Below are 13916 nucleotides of genomic sequence, written 5' to 3' on the forward strand. Positions count from 1 at the left end.
AGGATAGAATATTAGATCAAGTTCCTAGACCTGGATGACTGTGAGATACCATGTAGGTTCTGAGAATTGAACCCAGGTCTTCTGTAAGAGCAGTGAGTGAAGAACACACAGCTGAGCCATCTCCCAGCCCCAAAGGCACTTTCTTCATCAACCCTAAAGGATCCTCAACAAGAGGCATTGTAAACACAGACAGGAGACACAACACAGCAGTGAAGGATCATCAGGCACAGAGACATACACACTTCCTGGGTCCTCCTCTGCAGTCCCCACTCTGTGGGTAACTGCAATGACTTCTGGCTAGGGCTCTCCTGGATAAAGAGATAAATGAGCCCTCTCAGGCTCCTCCTTAAGGGCACTAATCCTATTCAGGAGGATTCCACTCTTCAGATCTAATCAACTCCAATGACCAGAAACATGCCTCTTAACACTATCAACTCTGCACTTAGGATTTCCATGTGTGACTTTGGAAGGGACACAGACCTGCTGACCATGCAGTGGGTCTTCTCAGAAGCCTGGGCTGATCATGGCAGCTGCTTTGCCCCTCTGCTCCTTGGGTAGCCTTCTGCCCCTTTTCAGAACTTGGTCCCCACACAGCTGGGTTGCAGCAGGCATTCCCGGTCTCTTCCGTGCCTGGCTTTCTTATCTAATCCACCCTTCTACCAGGTTCCTTTGGTGCCAGAAGACTTGATGTTTGCTCCAGGCTCATTCCTGCCTTAAGGCCTTTCCACAGGTCTGAGTAGGAAAGACCTCCTGTAGCCAGGCTGTGTGCTGAGCCGCCGCCACCCACCCCCCCCTGCCAGTTATTCTGTTGCATTCTCCCATTCCATTTCCTCTGTTTCCTCTCTGAAATGACCTTATCTTGCTTGCTTGAAATGACCCATCTCACTACCAGAAAGTTCCCATGATAGATGAGTTTGATGGTCACATGTGTTACAAAGAAGATATCTACCACATTTGCATTTTAAAAGCAATGGCTTCCTATAAAACTTGGGAAGACAGGAGTCCTTTTCTCCATCCCGAGATGACAAAGTAGAGAGTAAGGAGCAAGGACTTCACCCGCCCCTTTAATGTGCTCATCTGTCTTCTGACTAGGACTGGTATCTGAGCTACGCACACCCAAGGCTTCCAGATATGTTCACAGCACACATTAAATCTGTCCAGAAGAGCTGTCTCGATGAGTGAGCATTCCCTAAGAGAACAGTCAGAAGCCACCGTTAGTATAAGTAAACATCCTAACAGGACAGAGCAAAGCCAGAACTTGGCCAGAAGTCCCTCTGCACCTACAGAAGTCTACTGAAGTGAATGACAATCTGTACAAGGTCACACACTGAGCAAGTCTTAAGAAACGACAGAGAGAGGAAGGGATGGGTTAAGATGAACGGAGGCAGACAGAAGCTGCAAGTACCATACCAGGCGACCTGACATGATGGACAGAGTGCTACCGGATGAGCCAGTGGAAGGTGGCAGGGGCCCTGTTGAAACAAGGGCACACATACCAATCCACACTCAAAGTTTCACTCACACATGCACAGAAAGGAGAAGGCTGTGGAATTTGGGCAGCTCCCCTAAGAGTCTGTGTTAGCATGTGTGGCATCTATCTGAATAGATATATTCACGCATTAAACACTATTTAATATCAAAGACGATATGAATAGATATATTCACACATTAAACACTATTTAATATCAAAGACGATATTAAACTATCTTCTTTGAGAAAGATGAAAATTCAGCAGCATTAGATGGTCATAAAGGACTGGGAGACAGCTTATTTAGCAAGTGCTGGATAAGCTTGAGGGCCTGGGTTTGGAACTCTACCACTCACACAGAAAGTCAGGCAAAGCAGAACATTCCTGTAACCCCAGAGACTGGAGAATCCCTGGGTCTTGCTGAACTGCTAGCCAAGCTGAATCGGCAAGCTCCAAGTTTAGTGAGAGAGCCTGTCTAACAAAATAGAGAATGATAGAGGAAGGTGCCCAGATCAACAATTGCCTTACACACACACACACACACACACACACACACACACACACACACACACTTCATATTCATCATCTCACAGTTCTTACAACAGTTTGATGGAGGGCGGGTCTTGTTATGCAGCCTTTCCTGGGCTCAAACTTACACTCCTCCTGCCTCCATGTCCTGATGCTCTCATTAGAAGTGTGCACCACAGCCCCTGTGCTCCCATGTGTGATGATCTGAATAAAAATGGCCCCAATAGGCCCACAGGAGTGGCACTATTAGGAGGTGTGGCTTTGTTGGAATGGGTGTGGCCTTGTTGGAGGAAGTGTGTCACTAGGGGGTGGGCTTTGAGGTCTCAGAAGCTCAATCCCTTCCTGCTGCCTTCGGATCCAGATGGAGAACTCTCAGATCCTTCTCCAGCACCACGTCTGTCTGCATGTTGCCATGTTTATTACCATAACTGTAACAGAGTAAACCTCTGACATTGTAAACTAGCCCAAATTAAATGGTTTCCTTTATAAGAGTTGCAGTGGTCACAGTGTCTCTTCACAGCAATAGAAACCCTAAGACACCAGGTGACAGGTGAGGAAACACAAAGGCTTGGGAAGCTAAGATTCCTGCCCAGTAGAGCAGAGCTGCTGGCATCAAAACTGCTGCTGATGTCTCACAAGGGACCTCTGCTCAGTGACAAGGAGGCACAGACACTGTTAAATCAGCAGAGAGGCTTCAGCTTGGGGGACTTGGCTCTGCCACTGGGTAGACTAGAGTGACACTAAGTCACAGTAGCCCCAAAGTCAACCGTAGAACAGAATCCAAAATTGTCACATGCTCATTTCTAAGACCCTGGTAAGAGCTAATTCTCTGCAGACCATGCTTCCTTCCTTGACAGGCAGATACTAACATCCATCTTTAAAGAATGTGGTAGTACTATTTTTACAGTAGCTGCAGGCCACTGGAAAAAAATGTCAGTTTTAAAGTGCTTTATTCCCTGGAAATGTCAATCAATGCAAGTTACAGACAAAGACTCCCTCCACACAGCTCTCAGTGAATCTCTGCACTCTTAAGCCAAGGTGAATGAGAACTGGAGGGGGCAGTGAGGCTAGCAACTGAGAGACCAGGGCAGTGGTCTAAACCTTTCTGATCTTGCATCTTACCCATCTCCCGTTCAGTAGAGCAGGAGAAGCAAGGCTGGTACCCAGCTTTTCACTTACGGATGGGAAGACTAAGGCCCAGGAAAACAAGGGAAGAACAGAATTTGAATTTTTGTATGCTATCACTGCACCCTCTATGCCTACATAGCAAAATGTCATGCATGGGAGGAATTCTAAGACACTGACATACCACCATGGACAGATTGTTTCTGGCTGAAGTGATGATGAAGGTTCTATGCAGTAGAAAATATTTGTTTTGGGTTCTTGAAGAATGAACAAGAGTTCAATTGACAGGTATGGGTTAGGGAGAGGAAGAGAGAGAAGCATTCTGGGCAGATGCCAGCACTGGATTTTTTAAGAAAAGAAAGTATCAGTTGGAGAGATGGCTGGGTGGTTAAGAGGTTTACTGTTCTTCCAGTGGACCTGAGTTCATTACCCAGCACCCACATCAGGTGACTCACAACCACTTACAACTCTGCTCCCGGATCCAGTGCCCTCTTTTGGCCTCTAAAAGCACCCATATACACAGCATGCACCCACACAGAAACACACATACACATAAAGTAAATAAATATATCTTTTTCAAGTCAGTATCAAACAAATGTTTTCTCAGTGTTTAAAACAGGAGAGGAGAATAGAGGGTCTAAGCCACAGAAAACAAGCTAAGTACCATTCACGCTTCCCTTGGGGCTGGAGACAGGGCCCAGTGGCTAAGTGTCCATACAGCTCTTGCAGAGGACAATCACCTGTAACTCCAGCTCCAGTGGATCTGATGACCTCTTCTGGCCTCCACAAGCACCAGCACGCATCCACATATCCATACACAGACATGCATGCAGGCATATAACTGAAAATACATCTTAAAAGTAGCCTCCTTCATCTTTCTTGGGTTCCTTTATCTAATCACCATGCTGTGTGGAAAACACACTGACAGCAGATACAACTTGAACAATCTAGCCAAGAAACGAAATCAAGCTTAAAGCTCAGATATTTTAGGTTAGGCATTATCATTCTACTTGGTGATTAGACAAAAACAATCAATGGCTACAGACCACCCCTACAACTGATGTTATATTTAACTTGTATACAGCCAAAGCAAGCATTGCTGGGGTATCTAAAGTGTGTCCTGGGAGAGAAGGGGAGCCTGGGAAATGGGTCATCTCTCCTGGCTTCACACATTCACATAGACAAAGAAGTGTGTGTCTACTACACAGCAGACACAGTGCTGGGCACTAAAGAGCCTCAGGCCACTGACTGACCTAGACCCCAGGACTCACTTCTAGGGCACCTGGGCAGTGGGTTTCCCATAAGCCAGAGGGATCCATAGTTCAGGGGCTTCCTGGAGATCTTCTCTGCACACCTGACTCATTTTCTCCCCCATCCAACTATACTCCCTAAAGTCACACAGTTGGATTTAGAATACTTATCTCAAAACCAGAATACAAGAACAACTCTAATTGTTTTCAAAAGCCCATTCACCAGATAGCCTTAATAAGGAGACAGTCATGGGACAGCTTAACTGTCATGACATATTATGGACTGCTCCAAGCAGGGTGTCCTGGTTTTGCACAGGGCGACTCCTTAACCCTCAAGGTGACAGATGGGGCTGGGACAGCCACAGCCCTTGGGCCTCTCCCTTCTCTTTTGAGTTCAGAGTGCTCTCTTTTCAAAGGCTATCATTTCCTGTGTGCTCCTGACAGTGAGCATGACTGAAAAAGCAGCCCTTGCCCTGGACTACGCCCATGCTCCAGAAACTGTCTAAGATTCAACTGGGGCAGCCTCTACATGACTTCCCGTTCTGGAATTAGTTTATCACAAGTATGAAGAGGTGTTACACTACAGTACCTCTCATTTCTCCTCTATTTCTTCAGTGCAATATTCTGTAAACTGTGGAATCCCAGATCCTGAAAAAGCAACATTTTCTGGAAGAAGAAGAGGCAGGCAAAACTTTAAAGTGAGACCTGGAGACGGCTGAAGGTGTCTCAGTTAACAGATGTGAGGAGGAGCCTGCTGTGCATCGAGGACATGGACACTGGTGTCACACCTATAATAGGCACGCACACTCCCTGTCCTTGTCAAGCCCAAACCCTTTGGAAGCACATCAGAAAGAACAATTGTGGCTTAGTAGGGTAGGTACGGGGGGGGGGGGGGGGGACAGAGTGCTGGGTGTGGGGGTGTGGGACCATCCAGAGCTGGTGAGGGAAGGCTTCAAGCCAGGAGATGTCTGGGAAAAGCAGAGCTTGAAATGGCGGAGTGGGCTGTGGGCGTGCAGGAGGCGGGAGGGTGGGATGGGGAGGGTGGGATGGGGAGGGTGACACTCCAGGCAGAGGGACCACCACCTGCCAAAGGCACAGAGGACCGTGAGAGGTCCCAAACGGCTGGAGTGCACAGATGAACTCAGATGGGAGTGTGGAACAGAAAGTTAGAAGGGACTACGGGAGGAAAGAGAATGGGGGAGGGGGAGGCAGGACGGAGAGGCAGAGACTGAAGGAATCTTCAGAAGATTCCTGAAACTGGGAATGAGCACATGGTTCCTTTGCTCGTGAGAACTTTAATGACTTTACGGAATATAGAACCCAGGAAAGCTAGCAAAATTTAGATGTACAAAAGGCTAAATTTTCAAAACTATGTAATTATCAGAAGTAACAATGTTACCTAACTTTGAGGACGTTTCTGTCAGGGTATAGTTTATAAATTAATAGACAGAGTACATTTTAGATGGAATTTTACATAGTAAGTTCTTTCTCTACACTATCCCCGTATATAAATTTATACCCTGAAAAACAGAATGTGAATGCACTTCACCATAGCAACAGTCTATATCAACTCCTACTCAAGTTAGGAAGAACATATGTAAAAGAAATGAGTATTCTGGAACACTCTAAGCTGCCTACTAGAAAAAAAAAATCACTCCGTTTATTTTGTAAAAATTGAAATACATGAGTTAATGATTTTTTAAATGCCCCTATAACTAGAAGGCTTTTTACTTGTTCAAATCTGACTTATTAACAACATTCTGTTTTGTTTAAAAAAGAAGAAAATGAAAAGAAAAGAAAAAAATAAAGAGAATGAACAAAGAAGACATCAATGCCAAGGACAACTTTCTTGGATCAAGGGGAAGGGCACAGGCAGGAACAGAACACGTTTCATGAGTGGCTGACCAGCTAAACATAAGCCAAGCTACTAAAGATTAGAACTGTATTCTTTTTCTAGAGAAGCTATCCTACCAAAATGGAAACTAACAAGAGAGTTCTTATTCTCATTTAGGTTTCTCCTTAAAGACAACAAAAATTAGTATCTGTAACTCATCTGACAAATTGCTAGCATGCGCATTTGCTAGTGAGAATAAACAAGTTTACAGACACTGCATCCCTGGTCGCTCTGGTCTCAATGTCTACGCCTCTCCTTCCAATGATGACCGGACCAGAGGGCTTTGAGGAAGTAATTCATATACAGGGATCAGGAGGGACCTCCCCTTCTCCCTCCATGTGAGCACATAGTGAAAGGTGCCCCACATAAAGCACTAAACCAGCTCCCCCAGGGCACTGACACCATCATCTTAAGTTCCCAGTCTCCAGAATACAGTTTCTGTTGATTGGAAGTCACCCCGTCTATGGGACTTTACTGTAACGGTCTGAACAGGCCCAACATACAGATTATAAATGGTAACAAGAATCTTAAAAGTCCTATTAATAAAAACAAACCCGGAGCCAGATATTGAGGTGAACGCTGAAAGATCAGAGAAACATCCAACCTCACCTTGCCAATTCCTCAGCTGATCTTCTTTCCTTAGACTGGAAGCCTCTGAGTCCTCAGCTGAATGGATCTGAGCTGAACTGCTGCTAAAAGCTAAAAACTTAACAAGGTTCTAGTTCCTGGTCCTCAGCCTTACTTTCTGCTTCCTGCCATCACTTCCTGGGATTAAAGGTATGTGTCTCCATGCCTGGCTGTTTCCAGTATGGCTTTGAACTCACAGAGATCCAGGTGGATCTCTGCCTCCGGAATGCTAGGATTAAAGGCGTGTGTGCCACCATTTTCTGGCCTCTTTGTCTAATCTAGTGGCTGTTCTGTTCTCTGACCCTCAGATAAGTTTATCAGGATACACAATATATCAACCACAATAAACTATCAACAAACCCTGTAAGGCTTGATATATAACATTAGAGTAAACAGAATTCAAAGCTTTTCATCTCACTCTGTGTACTCATGGCTGGCCAAACTGACCATGTCACACATCCTTGCTCCGTGGCCCACCATGGTATATTACTATCATCCAGCTCCATGACTGCCTCTCTCTGGCTGTTCTCCTCAATCTAAATTCTGCTGCTCACTTAAACTCTCTAATGCTTTGTTTCTGGCCTCTCCGTGCGAAGCTTCTACCATGCACAGGCTGCTTGCTATCTTGCTGCACTTTTGCATTCAAGGTTCAGAAAGTTCTTGTTTCTTCAGGGTTCTCCCACAGCTTCTTGCCCTCACTGCAGACACCCACAAACCTCAATTACCATTCCTGGAAGTCCGATATCTGAATCACTATCATCTTCCACAACAAATCCCACTGCCATTTTTGACAACCTTAGACAACATTAGAGGGGATAACCCTCTCTAACTTTTCTTTCTCAAACTCTTGTTTCATAATCTCGTTTCCGCTCTGCTACCCACTTCCTGAATCTTGCCATCACCCACAACACCAACACCTCTGAAATCCCGCTTTTCTATGGAGGAACTAAGTATATGTTAAATTAATAAAAATGTAGGATCATCAGTGTTCTTTAAGAGAACTCCAGCCTAGATCAGCTAATCACTTCTAATTCTTTCAGAGCATTTGAAAATAATGCAATGTAGGACAAAGTACACTGATGGTGTATGCTAATGGAAATCTGGAAATGCATGTATAACTCTAACATCATTCACGTATTTGTGAATATAAATTATTTTACCAGGTTACATAGAAGAAATAAGATAATCATCTTTAGTTGCTAAGTCTTTCCATGTACAGAGAATTTTCCATTGGGAATTACACCAATTCCACAATTGGTAGTAAATATAAAATTATGCCTGGGATTGGCCCATTTAAAGCTGAAGATAAAACCAAATAACTTATGAAATTACTTATTTGGTAGTCGCAAGTTTGAAATCAGTGTCCTTATCATTCACTGGCTTTGGTGTCATGTGGTACTTACTGATAAACTTGTACTGTTGGGCACAAACTGATCCTGCTCACCCAGCAACACATCAATCATAGGATGCCTTCCATTTTTTATGATGATTTTTTTTTCTTCTTGTAGAGTTGGCCTGAAAAAAAAAGTTTTAAGCAGCTTTCTAAAAGGAGCACTGATTAGCTTGGCATGGTAGCACCCCTTTAACCTCAGCAGTAGGGAGGCAGAGCCGGAGAGGTTTCTGTGAGGTCGAGGCCAGCATGCATAGATTGACACACCATGAAAAGCTTTAGTACCCAATATGGAAGACAATCAACCTTAGACCTCAGGAACACAAGGGAGAATAATAGTTGAGAACAGAGTCAAACTAATCAGCAATTAATCAGAAATCAGCAACTGGAAATAACAGCACACTGAAGGACAGGCCTCAGCAAGCCTGAGGAAATCTATTTTCATGTGATTTCGGTTTTCATCTGTCTATCGTTATCTGAGATCAAGTCAGTACATGCATCACTAAAGACAGTTCAGATCACTGGTACATCGGTCAGTCATGGACAGTCATTTCCAGGTTAAATTAGCTTATCAGTTTTTAAATTTTTCAGATTTATTTATGTGTATGAATGTGTGCCATGTGAGGGCCTGGGAACTGTGGATGGTTGTGAGCAGCCAGATGGGTGCTGGGAACTGAACTCAGGCCTCTGTAGGAACACCCTGTGTCCCCAACCACTGAGCCTCTCTCCAGCCAATCATATTTTAAATACAGCTTCATTCTATTTATCAAATCCTCAGAGGTCAACACTGGAATCAGTTTCGTGTCTCCTTTCCTGGGCCTTCATCAGCACAATTATACTCATAGACATATTGCACTGGCTGTGCTTTATTTGAAAAACAGGGTCATATTGTAATACCCCCTCACATAATAACTTTAATGCAATAGCTTATTTAAATAACAACTACACAGAAAATATATTTTACCATCTACCACCTGGGTTTAATGGATCCTTTTTTTTTTTTTTTAAATCTATTTTAAAGATAACTTTACAGAAGGGGACTAATAGAATAATTTAAAAAAGTCAACCTCAGAACAAATTATTATTTATTTATTATTATTATTGTTGTTGTTGTTATTTTTTATTATTATTTAGAAGCAGTAGAAACTTTCTGGGATTGAGGCTATGACCTCACTCATATTAGGCAAGTGCTCTATCACTAATCTATAGTCTAGTAAGCATGGGAAAACAAATTTTATTCATTTTTTCTTGGTCTTCAAGGCTTATATACATCTGGGATGGATAACATATGCAGAATGCAACATATTCATCTATGAATACTAGATTTCAAATTTCACATTACTTCTAGGAGGTTGTAGTTCATAGTGCTGGTGCTTCTTATACTTGCATCAACAAAAATGGAATAGTTGGATAATTTCTGAAATTGCTCAAAGCTCCTAATTTTCTTAAAGAGACAGTTATCTTCATCCATAAAGCAAAACACTTTCATTTTTAGATTCATAAATACCAATTAGAATAATCAATCAAATGAATCCTTTCACTAAATGTCTTCTGTTTCCTTTCAACTTCTTGCCCGCCCACCTACAAACTATAGCAAGTAAATTTTGTTGAACAAACATAGAAACATATAAAACCACGTCTTTTAGCAAAACGGGATAATCCAGCAAATATCAAATGATGTCTGGTCCCCATGCGTGCTAACCAGGCCAGAAGAACATATTTCAGTTTACCCTACAGAATTATTTACAATCAATTCTTGATGTATCCATAACTGTAACACAACATCAACAACTGGACGCATCAACCTAAATGTAACCTGAACACCCATAATCCCCAGCTGCTTCTACAGGAGAGTCACCACTGTCATGGAAGTGGTTGTGTCCTTCTCTTCACCTCAGTGACAAGTGACTGTGAAATGTCTTTGGTAACTATGCCCCACCCCTGGCTACTGTGGGTAAGCAATGGGAGCTCTCAACACACCCAGTGAAAGTCAGAAGCAATTACAGCAGTGGTACCTGTGTTCTTTTCATGCCTCGTGGAAAGATGTTTTAGCAGTTTGGAGAAGACAATTAAAACAGAAAAACAATGTGATGGGGCTTTCTTCCCACCACTTTTCATCATCACCCCCCAGCCCCTTGCCTGGGACCCCTGCACTGCACTGGAGTAAACCGAGCAAGAATGCTGAAATGGTGGTACCGGTAAGTAGTTCAGGAGATGCGGATCAGGAAGAGCCTCAAGTCTTTCTCAGAGCTATAGAAAGGTACAATGCGCCTCTGCGGTAAATATAAGGCAGAATTTATTTCTTAAGCCAAAAAAATTGTTTTTCTTTGTCCTCTGGAAGTATTTTAAAAATGCTTACAGCATGACAAACTAAGACACCAGAGCATTTCTCCTCAGATCTTCAGTATTCTTGAGGCAGCTACCAAGACAGTAAGTTAATCATTCCATGATGTTAGTAGACATTTAGACTACAGCCAAGTTTTCACTGTTCTAACACTGCTACACTAAATCTTTCAGTATGCATGTCTGTCTGTCTGTCTCTGTCTCTGTCTCTGTCTCTGTCTCTGTCTCTGTCTCTCTCTCTCTCTCTCTCACACACACACACACACACACACACACACACACACACACACACACATTTTTCTCTCTTATCTCTTCTCGGAGTCTTGTTTGGTGTCACTCTACCAAGCGGAGTCAGGGCATCATCTTCGAGACACTGTGTGACTTCTCTGAGATTTCTGCTGGAGAGCCAAACTGTGAGTGATTTGTTCAGCTCGAAAACAGACAATGACTTACTCTGTTGCTATCGAAATTATCTAACGACAAACACTTCTTAGGAGGGTAAGAAGCGAGGAGAGTTCAGTCCTGAGATGCTGTTCCAGGACAGAAGAGCCACAGCAGGGAAGAGAGGCGAGGTGCACTGGGACATCAGAGGGTGGAGAGGGAAGGACTGACGAAATCTAGGTATTTCCAGGAAAGAATGAACCATGTGAACAAGAACAGACTTAGTTACTATAACTTACCATATATTTTTAAATTGCAGCTTTCTCCTTTAACTGCCCCAGAGGAACGGAATATAAACGATGTCAGTAAACAAGTAAACATGCACAAATTAGACAGAAAAGGCTAAAATAAGAGCTTTGCCTAAACGTTACAGGACAGTCAACAGGAACACCTTAACAGCATGTTGAGAAAAGATTGCAATTGTGAAGCCGAGTGATCAAACAGAACTAAAGACCATGGCTCACAAGCACAAACATGGTAAAAAGCTGAGAATTTAAGAAAAAGGTGTATACCTCTCAGTAACATACAAAATGTAGCTTACACGCAAGCTTCCTGTTTAATGGCTATTTATTTACTTTAATTTTATGCCAGAGACTAATGTAATACACTGTCAGAAGTATATAAGATTATGTCGTTTCCCCAAAGCCTAGTGGATTTTTCCTAATATAAAATGTACAATGTATAGTTTGGAAAAATTTTTAGCATTTGAAATGTTTTCTGAAATGCTTATTGATGATGGATTTGATGATGTGGAACAATTGTTGGACTGAGGACAAACAGAAAAGTTCGTTGAAGTGCACAAAACAACTGTCCAGAGGCACCAGATAACTAATATGTCATTAGCAAGCAGGACCTAGTTAGGAGAGGTCCAGGAGAGGGGCCACCATGAAGTGCTGGGAGGTATCTAAGGACACAGGGGACAGCTGTGACCTGGAGAAGGAGGTGTCAAGAACTGCCCTAGGCACTAGAGTAGAGCTTGGAGGAGTACAGCCATCTCTCCATCATCTTAATCCTGATCTGGAACAGTAATACTAGACTAAAAGTATCCTGAGAGGCCTACTAGATGCAAAAGCAATTCAGAATGGGTACAACATAAAATCATTTCTACAAGTGATGATTAAAATCACCAGCACTCTCTTCTATATATAAATGATAAATGAGCTGAGAAAGAAATCAGAGAAAAAACATCCTTTACAATAGCCACAATTAATATTAAATATTGTGGGGTAACTCTAATCAAGCAAGTGAAAGACCTGTATGACAAGAACTTTAAGTCTCTGAAGAAAGAAATTGAAGATATCAGAAAATGGAAAGATCTTTCATGCTTTTGGATAGGTAGGATTAACATAGTAAAAATGGCAATCAGATTCAATGCAATCCCCATCAAAATCCCAACACAATTCTTCACAGACTTGGAAAGAACAATTATTGATAGCTACAACAATCCTGTATAATAAAGGAACTTCCGGAGGTATCACTATCTCTGACTTCAAGTTCTACTATAGAACTAGAGTAGTAAAAACAGCATGGTATTGGCCTAGAAACTGACATGGGGACCAATGGAATCAAATTGAAGATCCTGAAGTAAATCCACATACTTATAAACACCTGATTTTTGACAAAGAAGCCAAAATATACAATGGAAAAAAGAAAGCATCTTCAACAAATGGTGTTGGCATAACTAGATGTTTACATGTAGAAAAATGCAAATAGATCCATTCTTTATCTATTGCCCTGCATACAACTCAAATCTAAGTGGATCAAAGACCTCCACATAAATCCAGTTACACTAAATCTGAAAGAAGAAAAAGTGAGAAGTAGTCTTGAACACAATGTCATGAGAGACCATTTCCTAAAAATAACACCAGTAGCACAGACACTAAGAGCAAAAATTAGTAAATGGGACCTCCTGAAACTGAAAAGCTTCTATAAGGCAAAGGACACAGTCAATAATACAAACCAATAGCCTACAAAATGGGAAAAGATCTTCACCAACCCCATTTCTGACAGAGGGTTGTCATTCTGACAAAACATATTAAAAAACCTCAAGAAACTAGTCATCAAAATACCAAATAATCCAATTAAAAATGGGTACAGATTTAAACATGAAATTCTCAACAGAAGAATCTCAAATGGCTAAGATACACTTAAACAATTACTCAGCATCCTTAGTCATCAGGGAAATGCAAGTCAAAAGACTCTGAGAAACCATCTTACACCTGTCAGAATGGCTAAGAACATAAATGCTAAGGACAGCTTACACTGAAGAGGATGCGGAGTAAGGGGAACACTCCTCTGCTGCTGGTAGGAGTGCAAACTTGTGCAGGCACTTTGGAAATTGTTACAGTGGTTTCTTAGGAAATTGGGAATCAATCTACCTCAAGACCCAGCTATACCAATCTTGAGCATATACCCAAAGGAGGCTCAATCATACCACAAGGACAAATGCTCAACTATATTCATAGCAGCATTATTTGTAATAGCTAGAACCTGGAAACAACTTAGATGCCACTCAACAGAAGAATGGATAAAGAAAATATGATACATTTAGGAGTATTCCCAGCAGTAAAAAACAATGACATCATGAAATTTGCAGGCAAATAGATACAACTAGAAAAAAAAAATCATCCTGACTGAGGTAATCCAGACCCAAAAAGACAAACATTGTATGTACTCACTCAAAAGTGGATATTAGATGTAAAGCAAATAAAAGATAACCAGGCTCCATACAATTCACAGTCCCAGAAAAGCTAGCTAATAAAGAGGATCCTAAGAGGGACACACAGATTTTCCTGGGAAAGGGAAATAAATGAGATCTCCTGGGTAAATTGGAGGTGTGGGTGGAGTGGA

General features: G+C 42.2%; 1 protein-coding gene across 1 annotated transcript in view; it reads right to left on the minus strand.

Moving 5' to 3' along the window:
- The window catches only part of Msh3 (mutS homolog 3), a 153542-nt gene that overhangs the window by 27565 nt on the left and 112061 nt on the right, over nt 1–13916 (minus strand). Inside the window, 1 exon segment of the mRNA XM_036206875.1 lies at nt 8296–8407. Coding sequence (XP_036062768.1) covers nt 8296–8407 — 112 coding nt within the window.

This window comes from Onychomys torridus, chromosome 15, assembly GCF_903995425.1.
Source record: "Onychomys torridus chromosome 15, mOncTor1.1, whole genome shotgun sequence".
Classification (NCBI taxonomy): Eukaryota; Metazoa; Chordata; class Mammalia; order Rodentia; family Cricetidae; genus Onychomys; species Onychomys torridus.